The 17,461-nt window shown below is 31.2% G+C and overlaps 4 protein-coding genes across 4 annotated transcripts; 2 read left to right on the top strand and 2 right to left on the bottom strand.

The window, feature by feature from the left end:
* Positions 1 to 1,311: 1,311 nt before the first annotated feature.
* Tsp_08073 (transmembrane 9 superfamily member 4) lies at positions 1,312 to 6,500 on the bottom strand. The gene is made up of 23 exons (XM_003373428.1): positions 6,441 to 6,500; positions 5,967 to 6,383; positions 5,112 to 5,261; positions 4,956 to 5,058; positions 4,722 to 4,890; positions 4,550 to 4,634; positions 4,494 to 4,499; positions 4,331 to 4,401; positions 4,184 to 4,266; positions 3,929 to 4,084; positions 3,801 to 3,874; positions 3,617 to 3,749; positions 3,508 to 3,568; positions 3,320 to 3,407; positions 2,711 to 2,890; positions 2,580 to 2,659; positions 2,453 to 2,516; positions 2,273 to 2,392; positions 2,124 to 2,213; positions 1,959 to 2,062; positions 1,802 to 1,865; positions 1,635 to 1,710; positions 1,312 to 1,388 (listed from the first exon to the last, which is right to left on the bottom strand). Exons 1-23 carry the CDS (start codon positions 6,498 to 6,500, stop codon positions 1,312 to 1,314), a joined length of 2,511 nt encoding a protein of 836 aa, XP_003373476.1.
* Positions 6,501 to 6,804: 304 nt separating this feature from the next.
* On the bottom strand, positions 6,805 to 11,051 carry Tsp_08072 (protein Fer3). Its single transcript, XM_003373427.1, has 7 exons — positions 10,766 to 11,051; positions 9,241 to 9,380; positions 8,743 to 8,938; positions 7,946 to 8,031; positions 7,444 to 7,537; positions 7,033 to 7,157; positions 6,805 to 6,861 (listed from the first exon to the last, which is right to left on the bottom strand). Exons 1-7 carry the CDS (start codon positions 11,049 to 11,051, stop codon positions 6,805 to 6,807), a joined length of 984 nt encoding a protein of 327 aa, XP_003373475.1.
* Positions 11,052 to 14,197: 3,146 nt separating this feature from the next.
* Tsp_08071 (putative Ran-specific GTPase-activating protein) lies at positions 14,198 to 15,200 on the top strand. Its single transcript, XM_003373426.1, has 3 exons — positions 14,198 to 14,284; positions 14,381 to 14,858; positions 14,995 to 15,200. Exons 1-3 carry the CDS (start codon positions 14,198 to 14,200, stop codon positions 15,198 to 15,200), a joined length of 771 nt encoding a protein of 256 aa, XP_003373474.1.
* A 1,367-nt stretch (positions 15,201 to 16,567) lies between these two features.
* Tsp_08070 (conserved hypothetical protein) lies at positions 16,568 to 17,325 on the top strand. Its single transcript, XM_003373425.1, has 2 exons — positions 16,568 to 16,576; positions 16,636 to 17,325. Exons 1-2 carry the CDS (start codon positions 16,568 to 16,570, stop codon positions 17,323 to 17,325), a joined length of 699 nt encoding a protein of 232 aa, XP_003373473.1.
* The last annotated feature ends 136 nt before the right edge of the window (positions 17,326 to 17,461 follow it).

Raw genomic sequence — 17,461 nt, 5'->3', positions numbered from 1 at the left:
GGAACCTTCCAGAAACTATTAATTTGTCACATTTAGCAATATATATCAAAAAAGAGCAAAAATTTGTGAAAAAAGCCCACTTTCGAAAATTGCAAAAACAGCAAAGGCTATAGCCTTGCTTTTTTCAAAGTCGAAAATTTTAAGTTTTTGCGAAAATGATTTCAATCGATCAGAAAAAATAAGATAATCACTACAAACCTGGTCGCACGATTTATAAATGCGTATTTGCCGAGATATTGTGAAAAAAGTTGCACTATTTTGCGATTTTAGTGGGAATAACAGAAAAGGAAATGAAACATGAAATCTTAATAATATAAAATACAATACAATTTTAGCAATATTTATGCAAAAACTTCAGCGTATACCCTCAGGAAATGTTACTGATTCCAATAACATTTGTACCTGAGATTCATTTTTGTAATACAGAAACCTTTAAATTAAAAAAATTTTAATTAGGCAATTTTATTGATTGCAAACGATATAAAAATAAGAATTAATTGAAATGAACACAATGAATTACACTTTTCATCTAATATTGCATTATTTCTCTCAATCAATGATACGTTTCCAAACAATCAATTCTGTCAAATATCTTATTAAATAATCAATTGAGAATAATTCTTAGTATCTTCAATTAATAACTGTACAATATTGTTTCCATATATGAAGAAACAATTCATTAATACATTTTACTTCCCCAGAATCACGCTTCTTGTCGTACTTACCCTATGTAGAGATATGTCGAAAAATTAGAATAAATACTAACTATAGACGCATTAGTTTTTCTTAAATTGTTAATTTATTCTAAATTAATATCGTTAAAAAAAGACACATTAGTAGAAATTCAACAAATTTGATGTCAAAAATGTTTCATGTGCATAAATTGGCCGTCTCTGATTCCATTGAAAGACAGCAGATGACAAGCAACTTCCCCGTTTATTAAGATAGGAAATGGGCAATTTTAGAGCCTATTTCTTCCACAACTATTGGGCAGTTTCCGATGAAACTCTGCGTAACACTATCATTTACCAATGTGAATTACGCACAATCAAACAATGTAGAAATTCTGATAGAACGTTTTTGCCATTTCACAAAATTTTCAAATTTATAAAATACGAAATTTCTACATTTAAGAGAAAAATATTTTTCTCCAAAAAATGGGGTGTTCTTACTCGGTCCCACTGTTCACTTATTGGTCTTTGACCACTCTATTTTATTAGACCGTCAAATCTTTGTCGTATTGGTTTTCCTTGTCTAATTGCTCATTGACTGAAATCTTTCCCTTGTGATTAGCTGTAATATTTTTTCATTTCATTGGTTGAAATCCGTGTTGGCTATTTCTGGAGATGTACCCGGAAAGTGAAACTGAAAATGGGATTTTAATGATGCTGAAATAAAAAGAAATGAAACATATATATTCAATGAATATTTATATGAATGTTCAATAAATGTGCAGCATAATATTGGAAATGATGAAAGCGAAGCAAAGTTTTACAAATGAAATATCAGATGGCTCAACTTTTCACAGTTAGACAATATTAGCTAATAAAATATGGAGTTTTGTATGCCAATGAAGATCATTAGATCATAACGCATCATATGGGAAAATATTTTAACTAATCAAAGAATAAAACCAATCGAAATCTTGGACCAACGTGAGAATGTGAAGAACCTGTAGGTCATCTCAAATATTTGATAAGATTGAGAAAACTGAAACTAAACTATAAAATTTGAAGATAATTTCAAATTTTCCATTATATTAATATGGGTAATTTTTATTTGAATTTCCCTAGAAGGATACATGTGTCACATAGGGTGATAAACGCAGAAAGGGAACTAAAATAATTGTATAAGCTAAGCAAGAACTTAATAAATTCAATAATAATAATATATCTGATGAATGATTGGTTTTTTAGTCAATTTTAACCGAACTGTATATTTTTCGCACAAAAAAGTACGACGCGTAGAAGCCAACTGTACCGGTGAGAATCCAAAATGTGACTGAGATCAGTATAGTATAACCAAAGTACAGCAATTTCGGTGTTACACCAACAATTTCCAACTGCAATGTTTAAGCATTTATAAAAGTCGAATAAGTGTAAAGCAAAATGAGAATCATCTACCTTAGTAGCTGCGTAGTAAATGGAGTAAGCGAAGACATAAAAGGCAGAACTACCGCCAACGAAGAATGAACGCCACCACCAATGATAATTCTAAAATAAAATATTGAACTTTTATCATACATATATTTGAAATGAAATTGTTCAATTACTTCAACAGCAAGCAAAAAGTAAATTATCAGTATGGACATCAAGGCGGTAGAAATGATCAGAATAATGAAAACAATAAACAGGAAGCCAAATAAGTAGTAAAACTGATTTTGCCACATCGCCTAAAATATAATGATATAGAAGAATTGCAAAAAAAAATAAATAAATGTAGCAAAACATACCGTAAAAATGAAAAACAGTTCCAAAAACATGGCCAAGAAAGGAAGAATACCGGAAAACAGAATACTGGAAAAATAGAAGCAAATTATTTCTTCATATATCCGATTCCAAATAAAAATTAATCTTTACCTGATGACAATGTTTGAATAAAATGGCTGTTCAGGAACCTGTCTTGGAATCTGATTTGTTCGAACTGGATGATGGTAAGGCTTCAAACAAAAACAACATGGTCAACCATTAAATACGCACTCTATATATACCTTTTTACGAAAGCCGAATCTGAAGCCAATCATAACCAAAGGAATATCAATGCAGAAGAACATGCTCAAGAGTGACATAATCGAGGAAAATGGTACAGTACCAGAAGATTTGTTTTCCCAAACCAGAATATTCAGAATCAATCCGACCACAAATAAGAATGTTGGAAATAAACAAGCAGTCTGTAAAAAGAAAATCATACCAATTATTTACAATTTGAGCTTCAGTCAGATTTTTATCTGAAGAAAACTATTCATCAACATTTTGAACTACTGATTAATTTCAGCCATTGAAATATATAAGCCATTTTATGCAATCATTTCCTATCAGGAAGACATTACCAACAATGTGCATATTTCAAAAAAAAATATGCATTACAAACAACTCAGTCATAAAAGTCAAGCATAAAGTCATCTTTGCTTTGTACCTATTTAAATATAAAAATGTTATATTATACTACATACAAATTATCTTGTCATTAACACGAATAACCATTCTCATTCGTAATCAATATCTAATAATCACAGTGAAGAAATAACAAAACAACTTGCAATTAAAATGAAATACTGCAATTAAAATAATTAGATAGTAAATAAAGGCATAACATAAACTGAACGCAGTACTTTTAACGATGCTGATTTCCAATTTGAAAGTCGAAGTGTTTTATACATTCGTCCAGCAAAATAGCCAGCAAAAAGACTAAAAAAATAAATATATATATTTATTTATTTATTTATTATTTTTCAACAAATGAAGCAATAATTATATATATGTATACCCCATAAAACAATATAAAAACAAAGCGACGGACATAAGCGCACCACGACTTGAAGGAGACAGCATGCCGACCATGGCAAAAGCTAAAAACAACAAGTTGAAAAGTCTTCTTCAAGCAAATCTTTGCTTACCCAGTGTAACTAAAGCCATTCCCAAAAGTTGAATTCCAGTTCCAAGGACACAAACCAAAAGAGTCGCACGCCGGGGAGGTCGAAATATATCACCATGAACTAATTTCCATCCAGATTCTTCCATTGTATCATCCTTAAGAAAGCAACATTAAAATAACAACTCATTTTAAAAATACAAACATACCAATGATTCATCCAATCTGTTATAATATGCAATGTCACGACGAACAGTTCGCATGATGATCAAACCAAGAAATCCTAAACAGAAATAAATGAACACGGAATAAATGTCCAAATATTTTTTATACAAACCAGCCAAGAAAACAACAATCACAATAGAATTCACAATACTGAGCCAATGAATTTGATTGCTACGCATTGACAAATAACTATCCCAACGACTGGCCCAACGAATTGGACTCAGTCGCCATTCTGCACTGTAAGACCAGTAAATTTCATTCACCACACCTGTAGAAAAACAAAAAAAACATTCAAAACATTCAAAAAAACATTAAATATTTAAAAAGATTTAAAAATAAGAAAAAAAGAAGAAATAAATAAATAAACCAGGCTTTAAAGGCTGAGCTTCAGATTCGGAATTCCACGAACACAATTTTCCACTGTCGGGTACGTACTGCATGGAACTGATACTAAAATTTCCCATAAAAATTAGTGGAAAAAATCGGAAATGCTATTCATATTGTTTCCTTTTACCTTCTAGCTTGAATTTCAAAACCAACAATGCGATATGTTTCCGTGCTAAAAAATTCAAGTTGAATGCACCACTTACATAAATGAAAAAGTTGAAACTTTACCTAACTTCATTGATATATATAATAAAATGCACGTGATTGTTCAAGAACACCTGAAAGCATACCTTTAACTATAAGTAAATTAAAATGAAATAGAATAGTTTGCTTTATTTTCATCGACGAAACCAAGAGCATAACCATGCATGTAAGCATCTCGTCCATTCTCCAACTGAGTTTTCGTAGTACCAGGCAAATTGTCAATGAGACTAAAGATCAACATCAATTAACGCTTTAAACAAATAGCAAATAGCCGCTAATCAAAATAAAAAACATGAATTAAATAAAGGATTTACAGATGCACACGATATTCGTTTCGAATTTTTTCAATTAAAAGGTCAGATTCAGCGGCACTTAATTTCGTTTTCACATTATTCTTCGCACACAGCAAAGCACATTTCACTGGAATGTCCATATTCAACGCAAAAGGAGTGTTCACAATTCGATCACCACGAAGAATTTCGCCTAAATAATTAATTTGAAAAAAAATTTTTTAATCGTTGAAATCTTAAAGCTTTTAATCATCCTACCCAAATTTTCAGATTTATACTGCAGTTCACCATCGGGTAGGCAGAATGGCAAATAGTAGTAGTCATACGGCATTTGGGTCCGAATGCTAGTTAACTTCACCGCCTGAAAAAAAACAACAAAATTATGACTAGTAATCTACAAAATAGCAATATTACTTTGACTTCAACCGATGAACCGACGTGAAATTCGACAGGTAATACACCGGGAATGTAGAAACCCTTTTTTGCCGTAAGCAAGCAGCAGTAGAAAAAGAACAGAAACAACCACTTTTTCATCATTTTCAACGGTTCGAATAGCTTCAGAAACTGAAATCTATAAATATGATAAGTTTCTAAAGAAAGGAAAAAAAATCTGTCGCCAACCACTGATACAAAAAAAACAATACTACTGTTACAGTAGAAAACAATGCATGCAAGTAACAAAAATATCTTAAAAGCATATTAATTGAAGATTGAATAAAATTTTCCATTCTAATTAAATTTTTATAAATTTTATTGTTCAGATAAAGTTTTATAAATCTAATAATAATAAAAACAATAATAAACTCGACATTTGAAAAACTACGATTTAAAACAAGACATCAAATAGCACAAAAAGAATTGTAACCTCCAAGTTAAATAACAGTTTGAAAAATTATCAGGAAATTTATTACTCTGAGAAATTTCTTAATACTTATTCTGAATTCATAAAAAAATTTTTGCTGCTTTGCACGCTTCTAAGAACTATCATTTCAAATTGCTATAAAGTAGTATTTAATGAAATAAATAGTCTATTCCAGTCAGTATTTTTATGATCTTTTCCAGAAAATTAACATCTAGTGTAAGAAAAACAGTTTTTTCATAGAAATTTTAAATTGCAGTGCAGAGTACAGAATATATTTATTTCCTGTTACAATACTTGCTGTAATAATTGATTTGCAAAATCAAACAATAAATGATATTTTTACAACACCCTCTCTCAAAAGCGAACAGATACAGAAGGGACAAAAAGGTGGTCCATAACATTAATACATTGTTGAGCAAAAATGCTGTACGTGCATGGTTGGGTAAGGATGTGCCATGTAAATCATAATCAAGAAAAAACGCAGGTTTGGCGCGGTCAATAGCTATCGATGTGTCGTGGCCCTGGATGTTCACCGAGATGGTCTTGGTTAACCGAATTAGGTGGTGAAGATGGAGTATGCAGGAGAAAGGCCGCGAGGTTTGGTGGCTAATCGAATGCAGACGTGGCTGCAGGCTTGGAAATATCACACTAACGTTAAAACAGCAGGCAATTGGTTTCAATCTTTGCACAGAGGCTTGGAGACCGCTAACGCAATCGCTTAATCGGCCTATTCCTTCTTTGTTCTCTTTTTTGCTATTGCTGGTCACTGATAAGCTGTTTTCTGTTGAACGATTGTTGGCGAATAAATTATGCGATTTGATTAACTATTCAACTTTAATATGTGATTAGAAGATGATCATCAGAATTTAAGCGTTGTTTACCAAAGCTTGATCTTTGGCTTCATTAATTAATACCCGATATGGTTCAAATTGTAGTGGCATTTTACATTAGTTTTGTTGTAATATTTTACTTTGAATTTAAAATTTTTTTCCGACTTTTGTTTACTTACTTATAAGGTAAAAGCGCTTTTAAAAACAATGCTTTTAAAATGCCTAATAGTTTCATATTTTACAGATTGCTGAATATTATTATTTGAAGTGATAAATTGCTTTTCTAATTGTATTTCTTCAGATTTACCTTGATCAGCAAACAATATTTTTCGTATATCAACCTTGCAACTAGCTTCAGCAGTAGGCAAATATATACTTAACAATTATTTTGCAACAACAAACAAAGTGAACCATATTACATTATGTCCACATCATACAGAAATGTAAATGAAATGCAATATATAATGAAATACTGAAAATAATAACCGATAAGTATACAAAATGTGATTATAAGTAAATGGGACGTGGTGCTGCAATAAGTGAACGCCTTTTCACGTTCCCGCTAGATTTGCACGGCCGTTCGAACACTGCCCCTTTGTAACGGAAAACATCTCGTTCATCTGCATCGGATGCCTCGCCTCACTTTTAATTCGCCGAGAACAAACTCAACAGTTGCCTCATTAAACACTGCCTTCCACCGGCTGACCACGTGGAAGTAGTGTTTCATCTCCTTTTCTCTTCTTGCCATCGACAGACGGTTGGCAAGGCCTTTGAAAAAGATTACGGAATCATTTTTATCGTGGATATTTTCGGCTTTCTGCTTACGATGGATAAGTCACTGGCCACCAGTATAAAGAATATGTTTTGTTTTCTATCATAAAGGTTTTCAAAACGTCTCTTTATAAATAGCCTTCCACCGGCTTACAATGTAGTAGCAATATATTAGTTGTTGATCATTTCTTGCCAGTGGAAGACGTCCAGCAAGTCATTTGAAATAAACTACACGATCCTCTTCATCGGCTCTATTCTCCAACTTTCGCTTACGATCACTCACCGGTCACCAGTGTAAAGTAGAGGACATTTCTTTTCTTCTGCATTACGTACAGTAGTAATTGATATGCAAGATCAAAGAATAAATGAGCTCCCACCTTTGTTATTATGAAATATTAATCTAAAATATACGGCCCACCTATTATTGATATATTTTATTTATACACTCGTATTTGGTATTTAAGCAATTATGAAATAATTTTTACTGATGATGGGAAAAAACCTAGATCAAAAATTATTTACTGTAATATTTACCTGAAATTCTGTTTTACAATACTGTGCATAAAAATTGTTCAATTTTGAGAATATTTGTGCTTCATTAGTGTTGATATTTTTTTATACTGATTGATTTCTTTAAGAATTAAAGCAGTTTGATTAAGGGCGAATATACCTATGGACAAAGTGAAAGAGATAATTGCTAGAAGAAACAAAAGAGATCATTCGGTTGATGATCCATGCCACGAAGTGAAATTGTGAAAAAAAGTTGTGTAGTTGTTTCAGCTTACATTTTTCACTTTTCCAGGAGGCGATGATTTCAATGAAGTGTCTCGAAATGGCCAAAGGATATAAACGTTTGTGTCAACTTCAATTTCTGAATTACAATCGTTGTCGTGAATTCTGGGTATTAATGACAAAATTTTATGTTTATTAGTTAATGTTTATTTTTATTTTAGAAAAAAGTTATTCAAGAACGTCGTAGCAAAGGTATACAGCCTACTTTACCACCTGCTGATGAGAGAGAAGAAATTTTAGCTGAATATTTTCGTACTCACTCATAATTTATCTAATCAGCAAACGGTTGATTTTATTTCGTTTATTGCATTGTTGAAAAATATTTTTTGTTTTAATATTATATATAAAAATCAGTCCTATACATATTTTTCTTTTTAATAAATTTTGGAGGAGTATATTATGCATTGTTTTTTCATCATATTAGTAGACGTTCTTATGAGAGATGAATTTTTTAAAGTGGAGACAAATCAATGCAAGCTGTGAAATTACTTTAATTAAAATTATTATCTTAACGATGTGTTTTCTTGGAAAACTTTGAATCAAAACTTACAAGTGTATCTATAAAGCAATACAAAACTATATCACTGAATGCTGAATTATTATTGTTGACTAGTGCTCTTCTTGAAGTAATGGACATTTTAAGCCCAGTTTTTCCCAATTTACCCAAGATATTCTGGCTAAGAAATCTGAAAACAAAAATAGGCATATATATATAAATATATATATATATATATATATATATTTATTTATTTATTTATTTATTTATTTATTTATTTAAATATCCATTTACCGCTTGTCAACCAAGAAGGTTGGGATGTTCGTTTTGCATGATGCAGGACGCCCAGATTTCGAATAAATTCATCAACATTCGTGTCAATTGTCAGTAAAGCGTCCAAAAATCCCATGTAAGCAATTGCCAACCAAAGTATGTCAATTTTGGAGAGCCGCTTTTCAAAAGGAAACTGCGGAACGCAACAACGCAACTTCTAAATGAATAGAAATCAATATTGTTTTTTTGGTGTAAATTATTGTTTGAAAACGATGTGTAAATTTTGTGAAATTTCTTTAGCTATCTAAATCTGTTCATCAGCTGCTTGTTGATAAATTCAATAATTGCATGCAAAGATAATTTTCCAATGATTGTCGACTTGTTTTAAATAAACAAGTAGCATTTCTCTCTCAAAAATTTCATTCCATATTGAATCTTAAGTTTTGATTTAACATTTTGTGTGAAAAATGTAAAAATAATGAATAAATTAATAAGTAAACAAATAAAATGCAAAATTACTTCAAATGCCATGTTTATGTTGGACATACGTTTACGCTCTCGCAAATTGGCCGTATTCCGTTCGTCACAATTGACCCATCCGGAAATTTGTACTTCATTTGTTTTGCAGGTATTGTTTAAATTGACTTCATGTATAAAATCTAAGTAACATATAATAAGGAAATAGAATTATATAAATAGACAAATTGATATTGAAAACTCATATACAATAAAAATACCGTTATAAGTTTCTGTTGTAAATGGTTGGCTGCAAATATTATTGTCTTCATATGATGAAATTGTTTGATTGGAAGCAGCGTAGGCACATGCTGGTCTTGCAAATGTTGCAAAATTTTCCATATAACAATAAAGAATAAAATTGTAATATTTTATTAAATTGAAAAAGAAAAAGCAAAAGTAGTAGTAAGAATAGCAACAATGTAGAATCGCTGCTGTGCTACGGCCGTCGTTAATAATGATCGCTTTGAATGAATAATGAGTGACTCATATACATATATATTATTATCTACCATTTTATCAACATCATCATCATCAGCAGCAGCAGCAATAGCAACAACAGCAAAAATAACAAAAGCATCAACAGTAGCAATTTGAAGCTTGGTCAGAGGATTAGGCGTCATCTGCAGGTGGGGTGACAGTGTTTCGATTGGATGCCAAAGTCGGCTATGCTTTCTTCAATACAGCAACCACATCGATTCAGTTGAACAAATTTTCAAGTGTTCTTCAAGTTAATTAGCTGCGGCGTTGGAAGTGATTCTGTTTGCCATCTTTCAATCTTCCGCCGGACCATTATTTGTGGAAAAGCGTTTCCCGTTTCGCTTCGTTGCCTCAATTAGTGAACCGCCGCTCTACTTCCTTGTGTCTTCCTTGGCTCCCCACTTTATGCCATTTTTGAAACGAACCACTTCAACCCGAAAAATCTAATCCAACTTTGAATTCGACAAAAATTATTGCCAATTTTATATATAAATTAAATATTCAACAGAAAAAAATACTGATTATCTCATTTTTAGTACAATTAATCAAAAAACAAACATTATTTTTATTTCTTCCTTTTATATTCCACTAAAAATTTTTCCATTCATTTATATAAATTATTTATTTCAAGAAATAAACATTTATTTGTTTAATTCTATTTAAAAAGTCAATTTCTTTTTTAAAACGGCGTAACATCATACTTGACGTTGAACAATGTAACATAATCAAACTGGGTTGCAGATGTTCCTTTTCTGAATACGATTTTGCATATCTTTTTTGTCTTACATCAAGTCAAAATTAGTGTATTCAATTTTTATTCATATATTTTTAATATTAATGAACTTTGAAAACTTCTTATTATCCAAAACATGAATATTTTCATTTGTTATCAATAATTATTCAGTGTCTACCATAGATAGCACAGTTATTGTTCAAAAACATAATTTAAATTACAAAACAAATGAGCCGAATAACTCTGCATGAAACAATAACCAAATTTTCCATAATTAATGTAGTTTTCTTATTTTATCAACACGCAGATAACAACCGCGTACGCTTTGGCGCAGTCCGTGATTTAAGGCAGCTTCAGCTTCTTCCACTTTGCTGAACTGGATAAAGGCATAAAATGGATGATTCGTCGGCAACACAATCGAAACGATTTTGCCAAACTGCTGGAAATGATTGGCCAAATCCGCTCGCATAATGCAACCATTCAGGTTTCCGACAAAAATGGTTGCCTTCTGTGCAACGTCGTAATTACAACCCCGGTCTAGTTCATTGCCACTACTCTCCTCTTCTTCAGAAAAACTCATGGCGTGAGTACTTTTTCGCATAGCTAGAAAAAATTTAAAATTATAACAAATACGATCGACAATGCAAAATGACAATTATTTTACTGCAAGCAAAACCTATGAATGCAATATATCACCTAATACGATTAAATTTATAGCATATACAAATTTTAAACTTGATACTTTAAAGTAAACATAAATGTTAAACTTAATTATATAAATTTAATTGTTTAAATTAAACTGATATAGCTAAATAATATGATAATGCAAGCAATTTAATCTCAGTGTCAAAAGCTACATTTAGTTAAATTACAGTCATTTTTCACTAAAATATGAAACTTTAGTATATTACATGTGCAGCTTATTAAAAGTATAGAAAAATATTCGAAATCAAACAGCATTGGATGTATTTCAAAATATCACTACCATTGATAATATTCCTATGAGATTATATTATACAAAAAGCCAAGCTAGCATTAAATTGTGAAAGTTAGCACTACATGTGCTTTACTCGAATTCTGATATATTATAATGTAGTATAGATAAATATCAACATTTACACACAAAAAATTGTGAATGTCTCTTTCATCATATCTTAGAAATAAACATCATTTGATTTTTACTTTTTTACAACGCTGACTAGAAAACGCATTAAATAATAAGATTTTGCAATATATTGTAACAGAATTCTTGTCATCTAGTCAGATTCTGTCCTATTGATATGGATATGACAACAGCTTCTAACTAGTTTGATTTCTTGCCTTGTGCTTAGCAAAGACTTGTCCAATTCAACTCTAGTCTAAAGCTGCAACTAAGCAAATTCAAAACGAAGTGAATCTGAGATTAGGATTTTCCTGAATAAATTTGCAACATAACTGGGCTCTTTTATACATAATTATTTTAAATGCTAGTTGAATGATGTGCTATTTCTGTTCTGATGACTTACAAATCAGAAAATACTAGCTGAATGAAGTAGTTACAAAAACATACGCAGCCAGTTTATAATAGTAAGCGGAAAGAGGCAGAAATTGCACGATGCGGTATCAATGGCATTACCACATGCAATGAACACTCAGAAATGTTGACTAATAGGGGAAGAATGAGCAGTCAGTTATTACGGTAACCTCATTTCACACGTTGGTTCAATGGCGTTGACATAGGAGGGGGGTTTGGGGGCCGCAATTGGTCATCAAATAATCTTTTTTGCTTAAGTAGCTGTTGTTCATAGGTTTCGACAATATTTTTGGCAGTTCGTTAAACGATTGCCCAGTAATGAATTTGAATATGATAAGCATTACAGACAATATTATCGACAATTTTTGTTCAAAAAACGTAATGTATTGTTCAAATCATAAGCATAATAATTATATTGATCTTAAAGTTTAGAGTTTCATCTCAGGGTCACAAACAGATTATGTCCCTGTACTCACCCCTCCCCTATATGTTTCCTGCATAAACGCCACTGCTTCACTTACAAATACTTTCGTGAATAGCGCAACGTACATTCAAGGGTTGAGAGAACAGCAACGTGCGTCGCTTAATCTGGTTGGCATATGCCGCAGAAGCCAATAGCAATGCAATTAAGATAGCCAATAGATGTACACTAGAAAATGTGACGCTGCACAAGAAAAAATAACGCGCATTGGTAAAAAATAACGCAAAAGACAATAAAAGATTAAAAAGACAACAAGATAATTAAAAATATTAAAGCATTAAAATTAAACGAAATCATAGAAAAGTCCTAGGTCAGACTAACAGAAAATGTTGACTGAAAGTGCTGAAAATGCTGTCAATCACAGCGCACAATCTCTTTAGCAGCTATCAGTAATGGTATTAAGAGTGTTTTAATTTAAAATAGCTAGTAGCAAAAGAAAAGCAACAGTCATGTTTGACGTTTAAGTAGGTCAAAACTGGTTAAGCTGTTGCAATCAACAGTGATGTCATTGCTGGTGATATTGCTGTGATTTTTACATTCTCCAATTAATTTGAAATTTTAATGAATCGTTATCAAATAAATCCTAATCTTTAATATATAGTTAAGCGTTTTTATTAAATAATATTTCACCATTTCAACTGTTTAAAATGAACATTCTTGCCAATTATTATTTTGATAATTTTTTGCAGCTATTGGCTGAGTTAAAGGATTGAAATGCAATATTATTTGTGCCCGCTAGATCTCACACCTTAATCATTATTCGATGATAAACTGAGACTTAAAACGTTTTGAAAAATGCTTCTTTCTTATTCTTAAAAAATTGCAATTTTCATTTTAGCCATTACAAACAAATGTCAGAGAAACAATTCGCATTTCAAGATTTTAAAAGAGAATTCTTTTTGAGTAATACAGTTTTAATCCTATTGATGACTTTGATATTTTTTTATTTCGAATTATTAAAGCAGAAAAACAAAAAATTTTGTGTTTGAATGGAATTTTTTGCGTAAGGTGACGAATTAGGTTTGATTTAAAACTTGAATTTTCTATTTTACTGTAGAATTGTTGCAGATAAACGCCACATCATCACATAACTAAAAAATATTAAATTGAATTAATTCATGCGTGTTTTAGCTAATTATAGATGTTTAAGGACATTAAAAATTTTTATAACTTTCAGTATCATAAGATTTCAAATTCTCAGATCTTTACAAATTTTGTGGATTACTCATAATAATGCTTTTACATACTGTAAATTAGTTATTACTGTCATTTCTTTACACGCATGCAACTACGATTTCATGCTTACATTTCTAGCATTTTACGACCCTTCTTGTGTTTGGTGAATGTGCTTATTTTAATATAACAATTATATTCAGTAGTTATAAATAATAAGAGTTATATATAAATACAGGTAAACAAAACACTTAAGTGTAGCCTAGCATGAGAGGCTTCATTTTGAAAAATTTACTCATAATCATTTTTTATTCCGTAATGCATTTTATTTCACGTGTAATTCAATTTAATTGTTATATGGTTTTATGTCATATTTCAAGTTCACTTGAAGTAATATGAACTGCTTCTTCATTTTAAATTCTATTCAATACAGGTATTTCATATTGCTCCATGAAAATGATGACAGTTTTTAACAGATAAAATAATGTCATTCATATTTTCAGAAATTAAAATGAATACGATCTCTATAAACAAAAAGATACATAGAATATTCGTTTAGTCGACGTGTGTTAAAACTGAAATGAATAACGAGCAACATTCAGTTCCTGAGTGTGAAGCAAAGTATGATAAAGAAGATATGATTTTAGAACAGCTAAAAATCATAACGGTAAATATGTTACAGTTTTCAGAATTTCTGCGCAGTTTCAGTTTGCAAAATATTGAATTTTAGCAGCAGAATAAAGATCTAAATGTTAATGTTCAGAATGTTCAGGATACCACTAAAAGGTTATACTCGATAATTGAATCAGGTATTATTTCTCGATGTGCTTCGCAATTTGATGGAAATGTTGAAACAATGCGTTTGAACAATGAAAACTACGCAGTAGAGAAAATTTGTATTCCAGCAGGAACTTTAAAAACTAAAGATGCTCTAATTTCGAAATATGAGAACTTGAAAAGTCAGGAATTTTACGATTCAACAACTTCTAAAATGCAAGTGTCCGCCATTAACGGCTCAGAAACGGTTTCAAACAGTAAATCTGTTGCGGAGCAAAAGATCATAAAGAGAGATGAAAAGGAATCAGATAGCAAACTTCAGCTTTGGGCTAATTTTCCAACAGGGGCAAGCAGTTTCCAACGTCAGAAACAAGCAGAAAAGAACACAGAAGTCTGTTCTGAACAGCAAGCAAAATCCTGCCTTTCTTCAACTATTTCAAAAGAGTACAAAAACCAAGAAGTAGGTGGGTGAATTTGAAGTTATAAAGTCACAAATGATTGCGGAAGAACAGTTGTTGGAGATGATGGAAGTGCCCAGTGATGAACAAGAAGTAAATTTCATCTGTGAATATAGTTGTTATAAATATAGTTTGATAACAGAAGACAAAAAATCATATGAAGAAATCGGTACTGGTGCTTTGAAATTGTTATTTAACAAACGAACCGGCACATACATAATTTTCATGAGTGAGGAGAAATCACAAAAAATTGTTCTGAATCATGGTGTTACCAGTCAGTTGAACATGCGTCCGTCATCCCTGATGAACAACGCTTTCATGTGGCAATGCAGAAATACCACTGATTGAATAATAGAAGTATCGAAGGCACTTTTGCTGCGATATTTGAAAACGCTGATTTCCGGATGCAGTTCATGGAAATGGTCAACCGGGCTAAACTGAAACTCAGTGATAATTAATTACTTAATGACAATTTATATTTAACGTTTCATATATTGTAAGAATTTAACTCTTCAAATCTATTTTCCCAATGTGTTGTTCATCATGCTGCAAGTTCAGTTCAGTTTTATTTTATTTTATTTTATTTACTATTTATTTATTATTCTACTTGGTGTGATTTAAAATAAAGCCAATCAATTGAAATTAGTTACCTTTCTTTTTCTGCTATAAAAAAGCTTCTCTTTAATTTTTCGACATCCATTTTCAAAACTCGCAATGCTAGTGTGCAACAATGATCTAAAACAAGAAAAATCCAGCACCTGCAAACTGCATTTCATGCGTTAAAGAAAAATAAAATGTATTGATTTATTTAAATTTCTATTTTAAGAGGTCAAAAAAGTATTATAAATTATAATTCTTCAGAATTAAAATTAGACAGTCTCAATTAGCGTCAGAAAATAGACAATCATAGAAACATTTGAATAATTATGCGATAGTGCAACGAGCCATAGTACTGCTGTGTGATGCGTGATCTACATTATGCAATCAATGCCTTTTAAAAAAGCGCAAAGAATTCATTTAGAAGCTGTTTAAACAGCTTACACAGATGCGTCGTATTACACAAGTTTAAAGATCTTAAGAAACACACACTGTCCTGCTGGAATAGTGCTTATGTGAATCGAATTAAAATCAATATTCCAACATACTCAATCAATTACAGTATCTCAACTTCCGCGTTAAGAATACATTTGAATGCCTGTCACTGTATAGATAGGCGTTACATTTTAATTTAAAAAACAATAATTTTGAAATAATATATAAATTAAAAATTTTCCTCACAATCAAAATAAAATTAAAGGAATAACAAAAGACAGTAAACTGAACGCAAGTGTAATATTTAACTTCGAATAAGTACAGGATATCACTTATTTATAATAGTAATGGCATTTTGAAACATTAATGAACTCTAAACGTTTTTCATATTTTAAGACATTCAAAAATTTATTTCACGTCACATTAAAATTAAAGAACTATCAAAAAATGCTATTTACATTTACAATTTTTAATGAAAAAAATTTATACATAAAAAAATGATTAAAAACTTTTCCTTTTATTTTATTTGCATGTGAATTATTTAATTTGGCATTTGGTTAAAAAATATTTACCTGAAAATCGTTTCTTCAATTGTGTCCTACTTACCCTTCAAGCATGCTTTTCATTAATGTGCGAATTTCACTAGTGCGATCGTCCGCTCGAAGCAAGTTGTCATTTTTCACATGGCTGTGGTAGGTTTATGTAAACTTTTTTTGAAATTTTCACATTTGAAATAAATTTCTTTTTCTAGCTCAGCAAATTTTGCAAGGAGGATGATAATGATAATATTCCAGATTTACTGACGCCCTTCTTCAGGACATTAGCCATCGATAATTCAGTATTGTTGTCATCTTCAAATTATAGTCATGAATCTTTGCCGAAAATAAAGAATTTCCAGAATATAAAAGACTGGATGAACGAAGTCGAAAAGTACTTTAAATCAGAAAACATTCCAAGTGAAATGCAACGCGTACTGTTATGGAATGCATTACCGATTCACATAAAAGATGTTTTGATTGTTTTTGATATCAGTTCAGAAACAGAAATAAAAAAGTTAATGACGTTTTTGAAGGAAACTTTTCGCATCAATGCTGATGGCGACTTACAACTGTTGCTCTGTGACATAGAGCAGGGTGAAAAGGAGTCGATGTACGCATATGCTGGACGGATAAAAACGTTTATGAAGTTCAATTTTCGACGTACAAACCGGAAGTTGAAGGAGAGCCTATCGACATTGCAGTTCCTCAACGGGATGTACGACCTTCGTATACGAGAAGCACTGCAGCAGTTCTGGCGAACTACTTCATTTATGACATTGGTCCGGTTGGCTAACAGATTAGTAAAATCTGAGGAGTTCAAAAAATTTGAAAGACCTGGTCCAACTGTGAAAACAGTAGGTGAAAAAGCAAGTGAAAAAGATAACGCAAATGTTAAGCAGTGAAATTTAAAGGTGACGAAAAATAATGCGCATGTGACCGACTTCCGTATGATGTTTGTTTCTCATGAAATATTGAATTTGCACGAAAATTAAAATTTCACTCAACAAGTCTCTTGTTTTCATTTTGAATTACTTCATT

This window comes from Trichinella spiralis (genome assembly GCF_000181795.1).
Source record: "Trichinella spiralis strain ISS 195 chromosome Unknown Scfld6, whole genome shotgun sequence".
NCBI lineage: Eukaryota > Metazoa > Nematoda > Enoplea > Trichinellida > Trichinellidae > Trichinella > Trichinella spiralis.
This window is presented reverse-complemented; position numbering and strand designations above follow the sequence as displayed.

What these genes read in the sequence shown, in the direction of transcription:
- Tsp_08072 (XM_003373427.1), bottom strand. Translation starts at nt 11,051, where the DNA reads ATGCGAAAAAGTACTCACGCCATGAGTTTTTCTGAAGAAGAGGAGAGT. An exon ending in ACATAAACATGGCATTTGAA is followed by an intron (nt 8,939 to 9,240) that starts GTAATTTTGCAT and finishes CTATTCATTTAG; the next exon opens with AAGTTGCGTTGTTGCGTTCC. An exon ending in ACCTTCTTGGTTGACAAGCG is followed by an intron (nt 8,032 to 8,742) that starts GTAAATGGATAT and finishes ATTGTAATTCAG; the next exon opens with AAATTGAAGTTGACACAAAC.
- Tsp_08073 (XM_003373428.1), bottom strand. Translation starts at nt 6,500, where the DNA reads ATGCCACTACAATTTGAACCATATCGGGTATTAATTAATGAAGCCAAA. An exon ending in GATTGTTGTTTTCTTGGCTG is followed by an intron (nt 3,875 to 3,928) that starts GTTTGTATAAAA and finishes ATTTCTGTTTAG; the next exon opens with GATTTCTTGGTTTGATCATC. An exon ending in GCGCTTATGTCCGTCGCTTT is followed by an intron (nt 3,408 to 3,507) that starts GTTTTTATATTG and finishes TTATTTTTTTAG; the next exon opens with TCTTTTTGCTGGCTATTTTG.
- Tsp_08071 (XM_003373426.1), top strand. Translation starts at nt 14,198, where the DNA reads ATGAATAACGAGCAACATTCAGTTCCTGAGTGTGAAGCAAAGTATGAT. An exon ending in AACAGCTAAAAATCATAACG is followed by an intron (nt 14,285 to 14,380) that starts GTAAATATGTTA and finishes GTTAATGTTCAG; the next exon opens with AATGTTCAGGATACCACTAA. An exon ending in GTACAAAAACCAAGAAGTAG is followed by an intron (nt 14,859 to 14,994) that starts GTGGGTGAATTT and finishes GTTTGATAACAG; the next exon opens with AAGACAAAAAATCATATGAA.